This window comes from Meriones unguiculatus, chromosome 17 (assembly GCF_030254825.1).
Source record: "Meriones unguiculatus strain TT.TT164.6M chromosome 17, Bangor_MerUng_6.1, whole genome shotgun sequence".
Classification (NCBI taxonomy): Eukaryota; Metazoa; Chordata; class Mammalia; order Rodentia; family Muridae; genus Meriones; species Meriones unguiculatus.
This window is the reverse complement of record NC_083364.1, coordinates 51,058,944-51,078,873: the sequence shown is the minus strand read 5'-3', so window position 1 is coordinate 51,078,873 and position 19,930 is coordinate 51,058,944. Positions and strand designations below refer to the sequence as shown.

Below are 19,930 nucleotides of genomic sequence, written 5' to 3'. Positions count from 1 at the left end.
GTAAGCAATTGCTGGGGACCCTGTGCACACACAGATGGTTTTAGATTGTGCCCACAGGCGAAGTTTTAAATCTCCCGCAGAATGCCTGCCATGAGAGGCTGGCTTGCAGAGGAGGGTTTTCAGTTGCACAGACTTCCAATCAGCCATGCCTCACACATGCAGAGTTTTGAACTGGGCTGGGACAGCTGTCCCACCAGCAAGCACCTGGTCTCCACGCACTGCACATGGCTAGCCTCCGTGTTGATTTTGGGAAAAGGAGGGTGGAGCCACGGCTTCACTGCCATCTCCAGTAAGGTCAGTACATAGTTTCACCGCCATCTTAACTTAGGGCAATCAAGGGCAGTCACATGATTGGCCGCCATCTTGATTATAAAACAAACAAACAAAAAACGCTGTGGTTTCCCCCACTGCCGGCTGCTTTGTTTCTGTCCCACTCTTTTCGGAACTGCAAAACTGCAGTCACCTGTAGACCCTAAAAGGCCACTGTGCCTCTTCCTACCTCCATTCTAAAGCTGCCTATCTGCCCCTATCCTTTCCCGTGGATGAGATTCCTTCTAGCAGAACTCAGCCTTACTGCTACCAAAGCCATGATACCAGGCAGCAAGGTTCTCTGGCTTTGCCGGGCTAAGCCCATGACCTGCCATGCTATTTGGCTGATAAACTAGCTACATGGTCCATTTCCATTTCCCTTTTTTCATTCGCAGGAACAGCTTCTTCAGATCTCTCCGCTTAGGGAAACCTCTGACTTCTACACCTACATTTGCCCTACACAAATGTCTAATATCCGGTAATATCCAGTAATTCTAAGAGCGATCCATGAAGTAAAAAACAATTCCCTATTTTCTCTTTTCTCAAAGTTTTGTCTGTTTCTCTCTGCCTGAAATCTCACTAAATAAAATCTCTGGTTTCTTTTTATAATCTAAAAAAAAAAAAAAAGAAAGAAAAAAAAAACAAACAAACTTAAACTGTAAACCTAAGATGACCACGTGGTATGAACAATTTTAATCATAATTAATTTTCTGTTTACCTCCTTTTAGAGTAGGACTGCAACAAGTCTCATTTTAAATTGGTATGGATTTTTATAAAAATTCAAAGTTACATTTTACAATATATATGATTCAACACTGGTTCAAAATACTTTTTATATAATGCTAAAATTTCAAAGTTATAAAGGTCTGTTCAAATAAAGCTAATTTAAAATTTATGTCTAATTGCCTATGTCTTTACCAATTCCTAAATTAATAAATGCTGTTTCTACTGCCATGAGCTGCCTATGATCCAGATTCACTAGGCTTTTTGGCTAATATAAATGTAATTTAAAAATTGTTTTATACCGTTCTACTATATTGTTGGTTTTAAAACTCATAACTCAAGGATTACTACATACAAGTTTTTACCAATACTCTAAGATCTATTTGGGCATATGTTTATGTAAAAACTTGATCATTGTGCTATATCTCCACTAACAAAAGATTAAAATATGCTTGGTCTTGTTCTCTAAAAATGGTAATATTATTAATCTATAGTATAGCCTTTAGATTTTTATAAGCTATGAGCTTTTTATATACTAAATCATACAGAAAACTGCTATGCTCTTACTTTAATGAACTATATTTATGATATTTAAGGCTCCAACTTAACAAAACCTAAAGTTCTAATATTTAATGGTTAATGAATGCAAGTTAATAGTCAACTCATAGATGATCAAGTCCCTTAACATGTTCAAAAATATGTTTATAGTCTTATAGATGCAATGCCATCTTCAATAATCAGCTGAGGACAGTCCCTGAGTCACCATACAGGAGTTGGTAAAAATAATAAGAGAGGAGACTTCCCAACAGGCTCATGTATAGCAAAAACTATGCTCCAGACCTTGGATGTTCTGAGGCTGTTGGCATTCCTGAACAGAAAACAAGAGGTCTGCAATGCCTCATCCCACTGGGGTATAGCCTAAACTCAACTCCACCAGGTAGCTATTTCAAACACAGCCAAAGGGGACCAGTGTCTCATGGCTGCCTCAACAAGCCACACACTGCCTGCTGGCAGACTGGCTTGTGGAAGTCAAAATGCTCCCATGCAGGCTTGCCCTCTGTGTCCAGCCATGGAGGCTCAACCAGCACAAGAGCCACAAATACTTCCAGCCCTCAAACTTCTTGGCCTGGTGGAGGACAAATGGTTCCTAGATTCAGCAACCTCCACCACCCTTGTCCAGCCCAGGGTAACACTGTAGGTCTGTTTTGGCCTCACACTTGGGCCCCACGGACATATTACCAACTTCTGTGTTGGGAGACTTCAGATGCCTTTTCAGTTCTCTTCATATGCAGGAGACCAGACTGAGTCCTAGAGTTGCTATTGTCAGGCCTAGACACAATATGCCTTGTTGCCAGACTCAAGAAAAAGGCCTCAAAAAGAAATAGATAAATAAATAAATAAATAAACAAACAAACAAACAAATAAATAGATAAGGAACAGGCCTCAAATGTAACCTTTTAACATCCCCTTAGCTAAAGGACAATTAATGTTCATTACAGTCTCATCTATGTCTCATGGTAAATAACTAGATACAAAGGCCTAAGAAAAATATTGTTTGAGGGTCTAATAACATGTTTTAAGGTTGGTAAATGCAAGTTATAAATGTTTGAGGATTAAAAAAGTGTTTTAAAGTTGGTAAATGCAAGTTATAAATGTTTTAGGGTCTAAGAAAGTGTTTTAAAGTTGGTAAACATAAGTTTCCGATGATGTTTGAGGGTCTAAAAAAGGGTTTTAAGGTTTTAAATGCAAGTTATAAAGGTCACAAGGTGACCTACGGTGATTTAAGGTATTCTTAATAGGTTAAAATGCTTAATATTTCTTCCTGTTGCTATGCTACTGTTATACTGACTGTCCAGATCTTTGACCTTTATCAGTAGAGCTCTGATTAATATAACTCTAATACAAAAACATTCCACTATACCACTCACTACCCTGATTTTAAGCTCAAGATTTTAAATCTCCATAATGTGTAATCATAGTAAAGGTTAAGATCAAGTGAGCTTTTGTTCCTTCTACTTCACAAAAGGCTTCTGCCTTTCCAGATCTTATGCTGTTAACACAAATGTGTATGTCTACTGCCTTTTCTACAATGTATATTGCAGTGCAGATTGCAATTGTGATGCTGACATGTCTAAAGTTTTATCTCCTTTGTAAAATTTAAAAGTAATTCTTGTAAGCTGCAGGAAATCCACCTGAATCTACCTCTCAGGTCATTTGGACTCCAGACAAGTACTGTACATATTGCTATCTCAGAGGGTGGGATTCCTCCCCTTTCCCTGGTTTTGGGACTTCCCTTTTCTGGCTACCCATTGCTACATGCCTACACCCAACACCAGCTGATTGGTGAATCTTCCCTTCTGGTTGGCATGATTTCCAGGCTACCGATTGCTACATTCCTACACCTAACAATAGCCATTTGGTGAGTCTTCACTTCTGGTTGGTGCTAATGCTTCCTATTGCTCTCGCCAACCTACATCCAAACCCTTCATCTAGGACCTTCTTCTCACTTGGGTAAGATTTTTCCCTCTACCAGTATGGTCTCTCTCTCCCTCCCTGTCTCCTTCATGTATGAAAATCCTACCACTAGGTAAACCCTGTCTGCTATGGGCAACTATGCCCATGGTCTCTGGCCAATGCTGATGAGCTGTTGGAACAGACTGTACCAATCTACTAAGTCAAAACTTGCTCTTGGGACACCTTGACAAGTCACTGAGTCCTATCTGCCTAATGGGAATAGTCCATTTGTCTGTTCCTCCAGATTCTCCTCTGGGATGTCTTCTGGAGAATTTCACATTTTTATAGCCAGTGCCCGCTTTAAGGGCCTCTAAGCTTACACACCTCTGTAACCAAACTTGGTCTCAATTTCCTTAGATGACAGATCAAAAGCAAAGCCTTTTAAATTACTGCCAGTGATTGGGTAAATGGAGGTTCCCATGTCCAAGTTTCTTTGATCCAAACCTTCCACCTCTTTTCACTCTCACAAAAGTTTTAAATGTACACCTAAAGAATTTTTTTCCATAACCTACCTAACTTTGTCTTCTGCCTACATATGTGTTTTAGTATCCTGCCATACCCAGGTGCTTCCTACTTCCACAACAGTGCCAAAGCAGCTACCACAGGTGTCCCAGTCTAACCTCACAGACTTCCATCCGGTTGGACCTACACTTTCCCTCCCAGCCATGGATGTTTTCATAGACCCTGGATAGCATCAAAATAACCTGTTCTTCCTGACTTAGCCAGCATTTCAGCCTTTTGACCTCCCTACAGTACCCCCAGTGTCAGCAGGAAGTAGCAAGAAGAGAATCTCTACCCATTTTTCACTTATTATTAACAAATGGCTGGAATGGTGTGCTTCAGGCCCAGGACAAGTAGCTCCAGGTTCTCTCAGGATTCCTCAGTCCCTACCTGCTGCATTGTGTGGCTGGCAACTCTCTGCTGGAAACCCTCTACCCTGAACTTTCCAGGGCAGGGGCTTCCCCTCCTCCTCTTGACCATGTAATCTGGACATTTTGTTGCTATTATTTTTCTCTCTCTATCTTACCCCCTTGCATGGCAACCAAGAGCTTCTTCCACTGAATCGAAATTTATATACTTTAACTTGCCTTATATGAGAAGCAGCCCAAGCTCCTCATTTTTTAATTATAGAAAAAGGGAGGAATGTTAGTATTTAGGCAGGCTGCTTCTGGGTTGCCTAGCAACCTATGATGTCATCATGTATCGCCTGCCAGGTAGCCACACCTGGCAGGCATGGTTAAGTTTCTCCTTAAAAGGATCAACCTGCTACTTTGTCCCTCTCTTGCCCTCTTGCTCTCTCCCCTTTCTGTTCTGGACTCCTCCTTTCTTCCCCCTATCATGTCTAGCTTTCCTCTCTCTCTCTTCATCTCCAACTAATAAACCTCCTTCATATAAAATCTGTTGTGCACATCATCTTTTCATTGCTCCTAACAGAGGCACCTGTGATTCACTGCTGAGGTAGAAACACACAGGTTCCCACGTGGCCAGCAGAGCTTGTGGGCAAAAGTGTAAGGCTGTCTATCCAGCCAAACTGAGTTTTCTAAAGGGCTTCCACATCTCAGTGAGTAGTAAAGCTAAAGAGTACCTGCCCTAGGTGGTTCAGCAGACGAGACTGAGCTTATTAAGCACCAGTGCAGACAGATACCTGTAACCCCTATCAATGCCCCAAAGTTTAGATCTATAGTTGGGGGGTTATATGCATCCTAAAAAGGTAGGGAGTTCATTCAGACAAGTGCCCCTCTGAAGGGAAACAAGAAGGGAGTCAGGGAAATTCAAGTACTTGTCATCCCTGCGTGCCGTCTTTATCTGGATGAGGTTCTGTAGGGAACAGCCATAGGATGTCTGTTGTGCTGCATCCCTGTGGACGGTCTAAGCACAGGCAGCATGTACTCGGCACAAGCACACTGATGTCTTCCAAAGGAAAGCATGTGTGGGTCCTGCTCAGTGATACCCACTTCTAGACTCAAGTATGGTTGTCATGGTAACTACAGTAAAATAGGCCACATGGTCCTTGTGGTGATGGAATTTGTTAATCATGCAATGTACACACATGTCAGGCATACATCAAGTACTCTAGAAGCAGCTGTTTTGAATTTTATTAAAGAATAACTGACAAATAAAAACTGTATGTATTTATCAGGCCAGGGAGATGCCTCAGTGGGTAAAGGCACTTGCCACCAAACCTGTCAATGTGATTTTAATCTCTCAAATCCATGAGGTAAAGAGAGAAACAGCTTCTTTAAGTTGTCATCTGACCTCCATATGCATGCTGTGCTGTTAATATGACCACACATAACACACAGACATTGAATAAAGGTAGTTTTATAACTTTTAAAAAGAACTGCAATATTATAGTCTACAACATAAAGTATTATATGTGAATACACATAAAAATGATTAACACACACTTATATCTCAGCTCTCACAAACTTATTTTGTGGTAAGCAGGTTCTTGTAGCAATTTTCAAATACAGAATGTGTGATTAGTAATCCCAGTTTTTATTCTTTAGGTAATGTCTTTCCTTCCTCCATCCATCCTGGCCCTTGCAACTGCCATTCTACTCCCTGCTTTTATACTAATTCAGCTTCCTTTAGAGCCCACATATAAACAAAATTAATCAGTAATGAGCTCTCTGTGCCTGGGTTATTTCACTTAAAACAGTGTGCTCCGGGCTCACGCATGCTGTACCAAGCACTTAGACTTCCTTCTCATTTTAAGGCTGAAGCATGCTCCTCTGTGCTTGCATCATCTCTTTAACTCCTCTAGACACAGCTGTTTCCATGTCTTATCTACTGCAGATACTACAATAGCACACATTGGGGTACAGCTGTCTCATCAGCATGATGACTTCAAGTTTTGGGGTAAACACCCAGAAATGATGTGGCTATTTTCAATTTTTGAGATACTGCCATACTGTTTTACCATAATGCTGTACTTACATTCTCACAACGGTGTACAAGGGGTTCCGTTTTCTCCCCGAAATCTTTTTTTTTTTTCAATGCAGTTTATTCAGGAACCTTGAACAATCATCTGACCCTGGGGAAAGCCAGCCCACAGCTTAAATAGCCTCTGGGTAGCCAACCCTGGCATGCCACGTGGGCAATGCAGATAGGTCCACATACATGGAAGCAAGCCAGATCCTCAGCCTTAGCCAAATGTGGAATTGTTCGTGACAGAGAGCACTCACCATCAGGAAGGTGGAAGGCGGAAACCAGCTCCATCTTTAAGGCATAGCATTCCGCAGCTCTCTACAGTTCCCCCTAAATCTTAAACACTTAAAATGTATGTTTAGTGTACAAAAGGGAAGCCCCACAGCACGTTCAAGAAGGTGAAAGAACTGTTATAAATTTTAGCCTCTAAACATCAAGATTACTTTAAGTGCTGTTCAGATAGATTTGCCTCGCTGGAGTACAAGTCAAAGCCAGTTTAGGAATAAAGAGTTAAAAAGAGATAAAAACAAAAACATAGTATTGAAAAAAACAGAAAGCTGTGAAAAGTTTTGACAACTGAAGACACAGAAACAATAAGAATCAAGTAGAGGAAAGCAGTGTTTTCAGGGTTTTTTAACACTCAGAATCCCAGTTCCCACTTAAAAAGACATGTGCAGACTGTGATAGTGCACAAGGTGTCAGAGCTGATGCTCATATTAATGACTGACATACCAGAAGTAAGTCTTGCCAGCACTTAGAAGGGGCAGGAATCCATGAGATTCATATTAAATTATTTCTTTCCTGGACACTTAAGAACACCACAGTGTGACTCCATCAAAATCTTCAGTCCCTGAGAATAATGGACAGCTGATATTACACTGATTTGCCTAAATAAACATATGCCTTTTTATTTCTCTGTGCCAAATCACCCGTTTGTCACTGGATAATGGGCAATCCTTACAATTCTCATTTTGCGTTTCGAATTTACACTGACATCCCTCCGGCACATCTTGACTATGTGGTGGTTAAAGCAAACCTAAAATCACCTTGGTTAGGTCATGAATCGCAACAAAATGTCTAAGCCTCTTGTGCTGGGCTTATAAATGTGGCCAGCCTTCGCTGTGACGGACACTAAGTGAGCTTCCATGCCAGATATCACCTACTCCTGCATCCTTGGAAACAGGCTTCATTTGGACAGCAGATCCTTGCTCCTGCCCAGCCTGCTTCTTCACACATTGTTCCTGCTCTTTCGTAGAAGCCACTGGTGTACACAGTGCTTGCACAGTCGTTAAGCCGTAACAACATTGTTGGCACGAGATGAGACACCCACACCTCTGAGACAACAATGTAGAGTTTGAGGACCTCTCACCAACTAATCTCAGGGGCTCTGTGAGAGCTCAGAACCTTCTGTCTAGAACAATGTCTTCCACACTGAAACAGTGTCACTTACAGCAAGTACAGTGGGATAGCACTGTGGGATAGCTAGGAGAATTGAGAAGTGAGAAAGAGGTATATACCTAGACAAAGGCAAACATGCCAATGGGTTTATAGGGTCTGGAAAGTACTTCAGAGTTAAGAATAAAAGCAGACCTGGAGGGGGCAGGAGTCCCACAAAGAGGAAAAAATAAAATAAAACTGGGCCTAAGGTAGACTGCAGGGACTGGTGCATCAACCAAAGACTATGCATAGAGAGGACCTAGATCCCCTGCTCAGATATAGCCCATAGACAGCTCAGTCTCCATGTGGGTTTCCTAGTAAGGGGAAGAAGAGACAGTCTCTGACAGGAACTCAGTTGCCTGCTCCTTGATCACTTCTCCCTGGTGGGGTGACCTAGCCAGCCCATAGAGGAAGAGGATCCGGGCAGTCCTGATGGGGCCTGATAAGCTAGGGTCAGAGAGTAGGGAGGAGGACTTCTATCAGTGGACTTGGGAAGAGGGATAGGGGAAGAAGAGGGAGGGGTGATGGGAGGTGATAAGGGTTGGGGCTACAGCCAAGACACAAAGTGAATAAATTGTAAAAAAATAAAACTACTACTACTATACTCTAATTACTAATAATACTATGAAGAAGAAGAGGAAGAAGAGCAGAACATGCCTCCTTTCCCACTGGCTCAGGTTTGCATTTACCTGAAGTTAAGGAAGACCTTACATGCTCTGTGGTCAGCACTTAATTCATGCCAGCTAATGAAACACAAAAGACAGAAATGTCCTCCAAGAAATAAGCTATTTTCACCCAAGTTTACCTTTCCCCAGCTGTTGGCTTTCTTAGCTCGCTCTTTTAGGTTACTTGTTTCTCAGCTCTAGGAAATGATCAGAGGTGTATGCTAAACTCCAGACATCTTAATGCCAGCCCACTGTTGCCAATTTTACTCATTTTTCTTTTAGTGGTATCCCTCTCTGCCCCTTTCTTTGATTCCATTTGGCATCTGTACATTTTAATTATATGCAGCTCTGTAGGTAATACGCAAGGAAAAGCAGGAAGAACTTGAGCCTGTGACTTCATGTTGCTACTTTTTAGCTCTTTCTTGTTTCATGTAATTTTTCTTCTCAGATTTGCTTTTCTTTTTCATGAAATCTAAGTAAGTATTGTCAGTTTTTTAGGAATTAGTTTCAAAATACTAGCCAAGTAGTCATCTTTACAAACTAAAATGTACATAAACTAAAAGTCAAATTGTTTTATTTTTTGCTAAACTAAACTGGTTAGATGTAAAAAGGGGCAATGAAAGGTATTCTGGCTTTTTTTAAGTATGGACAACAATTGGCTAATTTGTATTGATTTTTATCTGCCAATCTAGATATAGTCACACTTTTAAAGGCAAATTCCTACAATCTGCTTTTTGATAAAATGTCACCAATGCAATACATACTTAGCAAACAGTCTTTGTAAATCAATTTGCACTTATTAGATTTATTTAAACGATAGCATTAGAATTCCATGCTGAGATTTAATTTGGTTTAAAATAACTCTCTACATGCAGAACATTTCCAGGGGTGGAGAGGCGATTTCCCAAGTATTTTCATGTCACCAATGCCAAATGTGTTTAAATGACTGATTCACCTGAAAGCTGTGCATTGTGTGAAGACAGGTCTGGTCAGTGGATGCACATTTTCCCTGAGGTTAATTAATAGGGAGCAAATGAGGAAAAATAAAGAATTACAGCCCAATGAAAAGCAAAGGGTCATGGCGAAAGCATTATAAACTTGATCTGGTTGACTGGCCTTTGCTTCAGACCTTACATACCCAAGATGCTTTGAATTCACACAGTGTTCGCAGGCTGGATAGATATTACATCTTAAATGCTCTGTGCCACTCATAGATCTCTTTGCAAGAGTTGCTGCCTGATCATCAGCTATGGATTCACTTCCCCTCCCCCCCCCCACCCCAGGATTCTTAGAACACAGCCATTTACTCAGGTTGGTTTTTGCATAAATTACCTCTTGATTTAGTCCCTCATTCTTCACTACAAAATGAGGCTAACACATTATGATGGTTTGCATAAGAATGGCCCCTGCAGACTCATGTATTTCAGTGTGTGGTACCCATTTGGTAGAACTATTTGAGGATTAGGAAATGTGGTCTTGAGGGAGGAAGTATAGAAAGAAAGGGTAACCTTTGAGCTTTCCAAAGACTCTATCTCCAGTGTTTTCTCTCTGCCTCCTGCCTATGGGCTAGGATGTAAACTATTCCCTCTGGTGGTTTTGCTCCCTCATCATGGACTCTAACCCTCTGAAACTGTAATCCTAACTAAACACTTTCTTTTGTTAGTTGCCTTCGTCAGGGTGCTTTGTCACAGCAATAGAAAAGTAACATAGACACTTGTGTTCTCAGATAGTGACTCTAAACCTCTTTATAGCTACAGGCTAAATAAGATCAGAAAGCTTGTGAGATTAAGCTAGTGAGAATAAATCCACTTTCTACTAACTGAAGATTCTGTGCTACTGCTTTCTAGGGGTAGTTTGCTGTGAAAGGCAGAGGCAATGTTTTCCTGAGTGTGTTCCTTGTGGTGTTATTGGATGTACCTTAGGCCTACATTTTTGAGTGAGTAGAAAAAACTACTAAGAAAAGGACGATATTGGCCAGGTGGTGGTGGCGCATGTCCTTAGCACTGGGAGGCAGAGTCAGATGGGTCTCTATTACTTGAGGCCAATCTGATCTACAGAGTGAGTCCAGGACAGCCAGGGATACTCAGAGAAACCTTGTCTAGAAAAACAAATAAACAGAAAATAAATAAATAAATAAATAGAAAGAGAAAATAAAGGAAAATGCTACTTCTATTTTACAAATAGGGAAACCTAGACTTGAGAATCTAAGTAATGTTTCAGTGACATTAAAAAGTGATAGGATAAATCCAACTATGGATACATGGCTTCTAGACTTTTGTACCACTTACTAACCTCACAGAAGATCACTTCAAAGTCTCAGATCCCATTTCCTTATCTGTATAGTAAGAAGTGTCTGCCTGCTTATACCTGAATATTGTAAACATGTATTTATATGAGTAGTGGGGGTATTTGTACATGGAAAAGTATACACAGACTATTATTAAATCAAAAGTCTATGCATGAGGAAGAAAGACAGCTAGAGGTAAATGGATTATTATTAAGTAGCATTCTAGATGTAGCTAAACTTTGAAGATAAAACAACATATTGGGATATCTTCTTGTCTTCTTCACACTATTTTTTCTCCCTGCCCCTGCCTCCCTTTATCAAGTTGTATCTACATATGTCCTTTGCCTGCTACATTGCAGTTTATAAGTTAATCTTGTCCTAGCCAAGTCCTAATTAGATCTGGAACTATCTAAAAATTCAGCGATAGAAACAAATTCTTCCATTGTTCCAAAGATTTTCCTGTACCTATACATAGAACTAGATACTCCAGATCGAAATCTAATTGTTTTGATCATAAAATCTAGTTTCCCTCATCTAACTTCACTCCATTCATTTTCCCATTCCTATACTGGCTCAGCTTATGGCTGGGACTCTACATTATTCCTAACTCACTGCCTATTTAGTATCTAAGGTTTCCCAAGACCAGGATCCATTGGAAGCTGAAGAACTGCCACGATAGAAAGGGAGGTAGTTAAAATAAGTACCATCAATTTTGTTTCAATTATATCAATGTAGATTTCCACTAAAACATTTCTGTTCCATAACTAAATTTAAATAACAGATGCACAGTAGTCATAGAGTTTCATATTCATTCTCTTAGAGGTTTTGCTTGAAACCATTAGAGTGGATGAGATTTCTTAGGTAAAAGATGGTGAGGTCTTGATGACAGTACTGACAATGAGTTAAGTAGAAAGTATGCTCTAATTAAGTCCCTCTTCAACCCCTAAATGTCTGCCAGGAGGTTTACAAGACTGACTTCATATTATCCCTCACTTTTATTAATCAACAATTTTAACATTAAAGAAAAAGTGTGCATTGATGATAATACAGGAAACCAATTCGTTTTCATGTGGAAGAAAGGTTTGGATAGATTAAAAATACAAGGACCTGCAATACTAAAATTGTGTTTCTTCATATAAAGTATGCATATTTTATTATTTATAAATTATGCATATTAAATTTTGCATAATTATGACTTCCTGATGCAGAACAAATTTAACTCTCTCTTTTCTGGGCATTATTATTTAGTATCAATATTCAAAAATTTGAACTCTTTCTGCTCCAAACACTTTGCAGTCATATGAGAATGAGAAAAATATCATCATTTATGATTAGCTAGAGAACAAAGCTAACTACAATAAATATATGTAGAAAGTCACAGAATACTTGCATGAAAAATTTAAATGACACTATGGCATGCCAAGGCTGGGATGCATAGAAGGATTAATCTTTTTTTTTTTTTTTTTTTTTTTCAATGCAGTTTATTCAGGAACATTGAACAATCCTCGGACCCCGGGGAAAGCCAGCCCACAGCTTAAATAGCCTCTGGGTAGCCAACCCAGGCGTGCCACGGGGGCAATGCAGATAGGTCCACATACATGGAAGCAAGCCAGATCCTCGGCCTTAGCCAAATGTGGAGTTGTTCCTGACAGAGAGCACTCACCATCGGGAAGGTGGAAGGCGGAAACCAGCTCCATCTTTAAGGCATAGCATTCCGCAGCTCTCTACAGTTCCCCCTTTTTGTTTTAGACGCATCAGGCAAGAGTAGAGGTCTGATCTCTGATATTAGAAATAAATTGGGACTTTGTACAGATGTTCATTTAGGTGTCATCCACCCAAAGAGCATCAGACCGTCCGATATCTTGATTTTATCTTTTGAAAGACTTAATTTTAAAAACTGTATGTTTTTCTGTAATATCACTACAAACCCCAAAAATGCAAATAAAATTTATGAGTGGGTGGTAACTTAAAAGCTATTTTAAGTTGAAATGAAAACTGAATAAACAAAGATATACACAAAACTACGTAAAATGAAACTATTAATTACACTGCCATGGCACTGTGGGTCTGGAATGAGAAAACAAACAGTTTTAAAAAATAAAATTTTAGAAGTAGGCTCAATGTAAGATCTTTTTGTAATGCTTTAAATTTATTTTTACTTCATACACACACACACACACACACACACACACGTATAAAAAGTTTGTGATCATGCTCACCCCATTAAATTTAGATAGTAAATATGTTTTTTTAAATCATTTATTTATTTATTTACACATTTATTCATTTGGTATCCTGGCTGTAGCCCTTTCACTCATCTCCTCCTGGTTCCACTCTCCCTCTCTCCTTCTTCCTCCCCTATCTTTCTCCCCTAGTCCACCAACAGGGGAAGTCCTCTTCCCCTACTGTCTGACCCTAGCCTATCAGGTCCCACCAGGACTGTCTGGATCCTCTTCCTCTGTAGGCTGGCTAGGTCCCCCCACCAGGGAGAAGTGATCAAGGAGCAGGCAACTGAGTTCCTGTCAGAGACTGTCTCTTTTCCCCTTACTAGGAAACCCACAAGGAGACTGAGCTGTCTATGGGCTACATCTGAGCAGGGGGTCTAGATCCTCTCTATGCATGGTCTTTGGTTGATGCATCAGTCTCTGCAGTCTCCCTTTTGGGACTCCTGTCCCCTCCAGGTCCTTCTATATCCCCCTTCTTCCATAACCCCAATACTCTGCCCAAAGTTTGGCTGTGCGGCTCTGCATCTGCTTTGATCTGCTGGGTGAATATCTTATCCCCTCCCATCCCATTTCTGCTGATCCTATTCCTCCCAACTAGTCCTCCTTTCATGTCATGTTAAAGATTTATACAGAAAACAATATCATATACAATAAAGGTGTAATTTCATATCAACGGGGAAATGATTAATATAATAATGGGATCAGGCTCTAGCTATGTAGAAATAGACAAAGGATTTCCAACTTATATCTTATAACAAAATAAATTCTAGGAGAATCAAACATATAATAATATATACATAGTTATTAAACATATTATAAAAGTTGTTATTGTTAAAAATAACTCTGGCATCATAAATGTCTCTCTAAATATTACTACAAAAGGCATTAACAAATGGATATGAGACCAAACAATTGAAATCTCATATGGGTGCCCTATAACATAATAAAACACTTAAAACCTGAAGAGTATATGAAAATATTCTCAAATATACTATAAGAAAAAAAGATAATTTTCCATATGAAAATTGTTCTTATAAATCAGAAATATACTTTTCACCAAATAGAAAAAAATATACAAAGGTCAAATTTTAAAATTTGGGTAGCAATAAAACATAAGAAGATATGTAACTGGTATCACAGCATATGGACCTTAAATGTACAAGGATACACAACTATTTTATTTGATCAGTGAAACAAGTTGATAATGCAGGTAAAGCTGGGAAGACACAAGGGCTCACATGTTATATAGGAATGAGAAATGTATATTAATACATTTTCAGGACTGTTAGATGATATATTGGTTACTTTTGTCATCGCCGTGACAAGATATTTGACAAAACTAACTTAATGAAGGATTTGTTTTGGCTCACAGTTTTGAGGGACACAGTCAAACATGTTGGAGAAGACGTAACTGGAGGAACATGAAGCCTGAGGTCACAACCACAGCTGTAGTCAGGAAGTAGAGACACATGAGTGCTCTTGCTCAGCTGGCTTCCTCTTTTCTGATTTAGTCAACCTGGGGCCCTACTCTAGGATGGTGCCACCACACCTTAGCCAAAGGGTCTCCCTACAGTTCAACCTTTCTGGCAATATCCACTCTGCCATACTCAGAGCTGTATTTCCTATGTGGCTTCATACCTAGTCAAGATGGCAAGGAAGAGTAAACATCATAAGCTCTAACCAAGTTCACTTTCTGATATCTAACTGCTATAACTACACGAGTGAAATTACCATACTTTCCAGGATATTGACTCGTATGTATACATGCATCCAGTGGGCAAACCATCACCACACAAAGAACAAACTTGAAAGTCCACTGATGGAAAATGGCTAAGTATGTTTTAGTATTTCTGTAGAACTGAATAATAAGAAACCATTAAAGAGGAAATACCTTATTGTCTCAACACATACATACTATAAGTAGAAATATGCCTGTGTGATTTCTTATATCTTACATCAAAACAAATTCTAGACAAAACAATTATTTTGAAGTATACTAATAGTTTCTAAAAGTGTACAGAAGTAACTTTACAATAAACTATATAGTAATATATGATATAAAGTAATCTTGGAAGATATCTTGAGTGTCTTTTGGATACCATTAGATCCATATTTTCAGCTGTGTAATGGCTGGTATGGCTTCTATACACTCAATTACTCATCACATACCAATGTAGAATTTTAGTGAGAAAACTGGTTGGAGCAAGACTCTTAGGAAGACTTAACAAGTAGGTTAATACACAAGTCAGATGAAGGCTCTCACCATCCCGTTCACATATTCCAAATGTTGTATAGGAAGTACACTCTATAAATTAAAACACAATTCCACAAAGGAATGTTTAATGGTTGTGCTTTCCAAAGTTTCAAACGTTTCTAATCAAACAAAGCAACCAGTGAGCAAAATGTAAAACAAGTCTTTACACACATAGAAATGTAAAAATACAATTTTTACACATGTGCATATTAGGCTTACAATGATTATTTTACTCCACCTAAATGATGAAATTAGCATAAAAACCATATCAAGGTCCAACTAAAGTAAAACTTAAGCTTAAGTGACAGTTCCTTTTTCTCTCGAGCTCAGAGGGAAACTAGAGAATGCTAGAAATTACTTCTGATGGAACGGGAGGAGTTAGAGAACAGCTTAAAGGCATGCAGGAATGGCGAACCAGTCCCCGTTTCAAGACCTAACATTTTAAGAGTTAGACCAAATCTTACAATAGCAATAAGAAGGAAGTGTTTGCTAAAAGAATCTCCAATTTTTCTTATTAGCAGTTTTAAGAGGTAAAAACCTCTTTTGCCTTTTGAAACATCCTTTCACTGTTCTGTATCTTTTGCTTGCCTTGACTCTAGACTCCTTCCCTTTAAAGTGGTCGGGAGATGATCTTCTTTGAGCAAATCTTCTACGTAAGCATCAATCTGCTCGAGGTCCCCCGCTGGACCACCCTGGAAGAGAAAAGCTGCAGTCACTCCAGGGGAGAAGCTCAGCTGTCTTTCCTGTCATTCTGGCAGCCTCCTGCTGTCATCATGCTGATTCCTGTGGCAACAACCCTCCATCATGTCTGATTAATGCTCTTAACCTTTGCGTATGTTTTCTCTCATTTAATCTCATTTTATGCCTACGAGTGGTTAAGGATTTGAATAATGTTTTTCTCCTTCGGTGGGAGTTAGTGTTTTTCTCCTTCAAGAACTGGCCGAAGTGGAGGTGTTCAGAGAAGCACAAACACAATTACCATGATGTGAAACTACTTAGCATTAATTATCTTTTTGCTCTTAAGTAATGTAGCTTTTTAATCACTTGCCAGATCACCAAAATTAAGGGGGATTTCTCTTCTGGCAATGTGCTGAAAGTTATGCAGAAGTATTTTCTGTGTCTCACTCTGTACTGATATAGAAGGCATATATAAGGCTGACGATGAATATACGAAAGGAAAATGAGCTCTCACTTCAGAGTGTTCACAGCCTGGACAGAAGCGCAGGCAGCCTGGATTCAAACCCATGCTCACCACACTCTGCAGTAATGTATGGGGAATTTGCCTCTCTCTTTGCCTGTCTACCCTAGGCCTCAAGGTTTCCACTCAGCTCCTGCCTTCTCATACGTCTAAGTTCAGGAAGATTTATCTCAGACCTAAATCTAAGGCCAAACTGCCACAGAGTCCTTAAACTCAGTTTGGGCTACTTCTCCATTTATTTTTAGAATCCACAGAAAATCTTCACAACATTGGCTACTATACTTAAATTTTTGATATAGCTAAGATTTCTATGTGCTATCTAGAAGCTGGACCACTTACAGGGCTGGAGGGATGTGGAAAAGGGGAATGCTCTCCTTGAAAAAATTTTTTTCTCTTGTTGTTGTTTTTGTGAAACCTATCATTGTGCACAGTGAATGTATGCCAGTAAAAGAAGACAGGCCAATACTTATTACTTCAATTCATCATGGAAGCATACAAAAAAAAAAAAACTAGCAATAATTCACATTTATGATTTTTCCAGGTTGTTTTTGTTTGGGTTTAAGTTCTCCCTCTGGGATTAAGAAAATTTATCTTCACTTACATATAAAGATAAAATGCTTTGCAGGTTATCTTGACTGTGTTGAAGGAGGTGGTCAGACCCTCCCAGGATGAGAGCCTTCTGCTCCTGACTGAAGATGCAAAGTGATCAGCTTCAAGCTCCCTCGCCTTGACTTTCATGATGGACCACATCTTGCACCAGAAACCAAAATATACTCTTCCTTCTTAGCCTTACTTTGTCCAAGCATTTTATTACAGCGAAAGAAAAAGGCACTAAGACAATCATCAACTAACAGCCCAAGCCAGGATTCTGGTGCTTTCTTAGAGAAAAAAGGTACAGAAAACTTGAAACGTTCTAATCTATGCCTTGAAGGTTAACTCACTTCTGATTGTGTATGGATAGCCAGACCAGATTGCTGCTTAGGTCTCAGTGTCTGCAGCAGGCCCTCCCAACACAGAGATGGACAGGTACTCCACTGGGGGTATTGTCTGTAACTAGCTAACAGAATTCCAGGTTCCTAGTCTTCCTGCTTAGAAAAGTGAGTTTTTATTAAAGAGCTATTTGGTGTCCACAGATCCTGTCCCCAGCCCCTTCCCTGCCTGGCTGAAGACTCCTACACAAACCACCCCACTTGCTCAGAGACATAGAAGAGACCCCAACTATGTGCCTGATTCTTTTCTTCACAGCACTCAGCAGTTGCCTCTCTGTAGCAGTTTTAGGGTCTGAACTCCGTTCAGAGCCCTGCCATTCTGTTCTGTGTTCTTCTGTCCCCAAAAATCTATCACTGTATCAGTCTTGAGCCCAGATCTGAACCCTTTCGGATTTTAGTATCATTATTAGCAGCAAGGGCGGGCTTAGGCCGTTTACCCAAGGCAGATAAGCAAAGCACACCCGTTAGGAGAGAAATCCAGCCACAGGCTCTTTCCGCAGAGCTTGTCCCTGCTCCTCAGCCTGTTACTCACCAGCCGAAGTTTCTGCAGCATCAAAGCCAGCTTTGCACGAAGGTCACTGAGTTTCTCCTCTGTCTTTTTCCTCTTTAGTTCACACTGTCCCAGAAAAACTTCATTAAGCACTCCTCTTCTGTTTGCCTCATAGATAATGGACTGCACTTTTCTCTTGAGTCTTTTCTCATATTGAACCATGTAGATATTCTGGATCTGAGAATGTTTTTTAAAGAATACAGTATATTTTTAAATACATTATTATCTTCCTCTAATACCACAAAGCAATTTCACATGCTAACCCTGTACACGCTGGCTAACAATCAACTCTGACACTTAAACTTACTCTCTGAGACAGAAGAAGACGGGGAAAAGACACGACATGGGGAAGTAATTATCATAGAAGGGGTAGTGAGGAAAGTTTAAGGACCTGGCTTTGGAATCAAGAAGAAACCTCAGGAAGGTTCTCGCATTAGTGGTATAAAGTCATCTCCATCATACCTCACAGGCACTGGCAGGTGGCCAGGTGCATGGATTGTCTTGACGATGATGTGGCATTGGAACTCAAGTCTGTCATGTTCCGAGAGCACAAAGACCACAAAAGAAGGAATTCTGCTCTCGTGGGCTTTATAAAAAAAGATCCAAAGCTAGGGTCAGACAGAAGGGGAAGAGGACCTCCGCTATCAGTGGACTCAGAGAGGGGCAGGGAGGAGATAAGGGAGGGAGGATGGGATTGGGAGGGAATGAAGGAGAGGGCTACAGCTGGGACGCAAAGCAAATAAAATGTAACTAATGTAAAAATTTTTAATTAAAAAAAAAGATCCTAAAGTAAAAAGTATTGAAAGGGCCCCAAAGCCCCTCGAGGACTTAAGGTACGGGCTGTTTTCCAAGATGGCATGCTGCTCCTTCAGGGCCCTCTTCCATTTTAGAATGGTTTTACTTATTTGTAGCAATGGTTTTACTTATTTAAGAGGACCAGGAGAAATTCTGAGGGAACAGATAGATACAGGACAAACCCCACTTTGATAAACATTTAAATATTTTTATCCTAAGGTTTCTGTGTTCTAGTATTGGCTAGGTGACAAGGAGTTGCTGGGTAGCCTCAATCATCACATAAGACCTACATACTCACACTTCACTGCCCTCACTCACATGCATTAATATGTTCAGAGTTCCTCCACACCGTTTACAACATAGTAACCAAGCTGCTCTCGTGAATTTCCCTTCTATAAAACCATGTGGGAAAAGCCTTACCTGCCCATCCCTCTGCTTGATAAACACTAAAAACTTCCTATGTCAAGGCACTGAACTCAATTATTACTGATGCAAAGATGTACAGAGCTGACTTTGCCGAAAGCATGCTTCAGTTGGCAGCATGAGGTAGTGCAATCATGCAATAATTCTATCTGCTGTGAGGAAGAGCTCTGTGCCACCAGCTGGGGCCTGTGCTGCACTGGAGAGGGCATGGCTCCATTAAATTAAAGAATACTATGTTTCACCATAGCAGGGAAATGCAAATCAGCATAGGCATCCATTAACAGGTGAGTGGTTAGTGAAAATACATACCTACACACACAGCATAATCTATATGGCTGGAACGCAAATGAAATTAGGAAATGTATAGGAAACTGGGTGGGAACTAGTAAGCATTACATTGAAGCCACTTGGGCTCAGAAAGACAAATCCAACATCTTCTCTCAAATTATGTGTGGAGCAAATATGGGTAAAGATGGGACTCTAGAAAGGGGGCTGTGGAGATGGGGAAAAAAAGAAAGAGGGGGTTGGGTGGAGGAGGTAGAGAAGAGGAGAACCCTGAGGTGAAAGGGAAGTGATGTGGACCAGAGTGTGGGGAGAGTCAACCAAAATGAAGCAGGTATGGAAATTCCA

The 19,930-nt window shown here is 40.1% G+C and overlaps 1 protein-coding gene across 1 annotated transcript in view; it reads right to left on the bottom strand.

Annotated features, from left to right (window-relative positions):
- Positions 1-15,720: 15,720 nt before the first annotated feature.
- Morc1 (MORC family CW-type zinc finger 1) overlaps positions 15,721-19,930 on the bottom strand; it is a 175,766-nt gene continuing 171,556 nt past the window's right edge. The window contains exons 26-27 of the mRNA XM_060370992.1: positions 18,065-18,259; positions 15,721-16,037 (exon numbers count right to left, since the gene is read on the bottom strand). Coding sequence (XP_060226975.1) covers positions 15,909-16,037; positions 18,065-18,259 — 324 coding nt within the window. The 3' untranslated portion in view covers positions 15,721-15,908. The remainder of the gene's footprint in view (positions 16,038-18,064; positions 18,260-19,930) is intronic.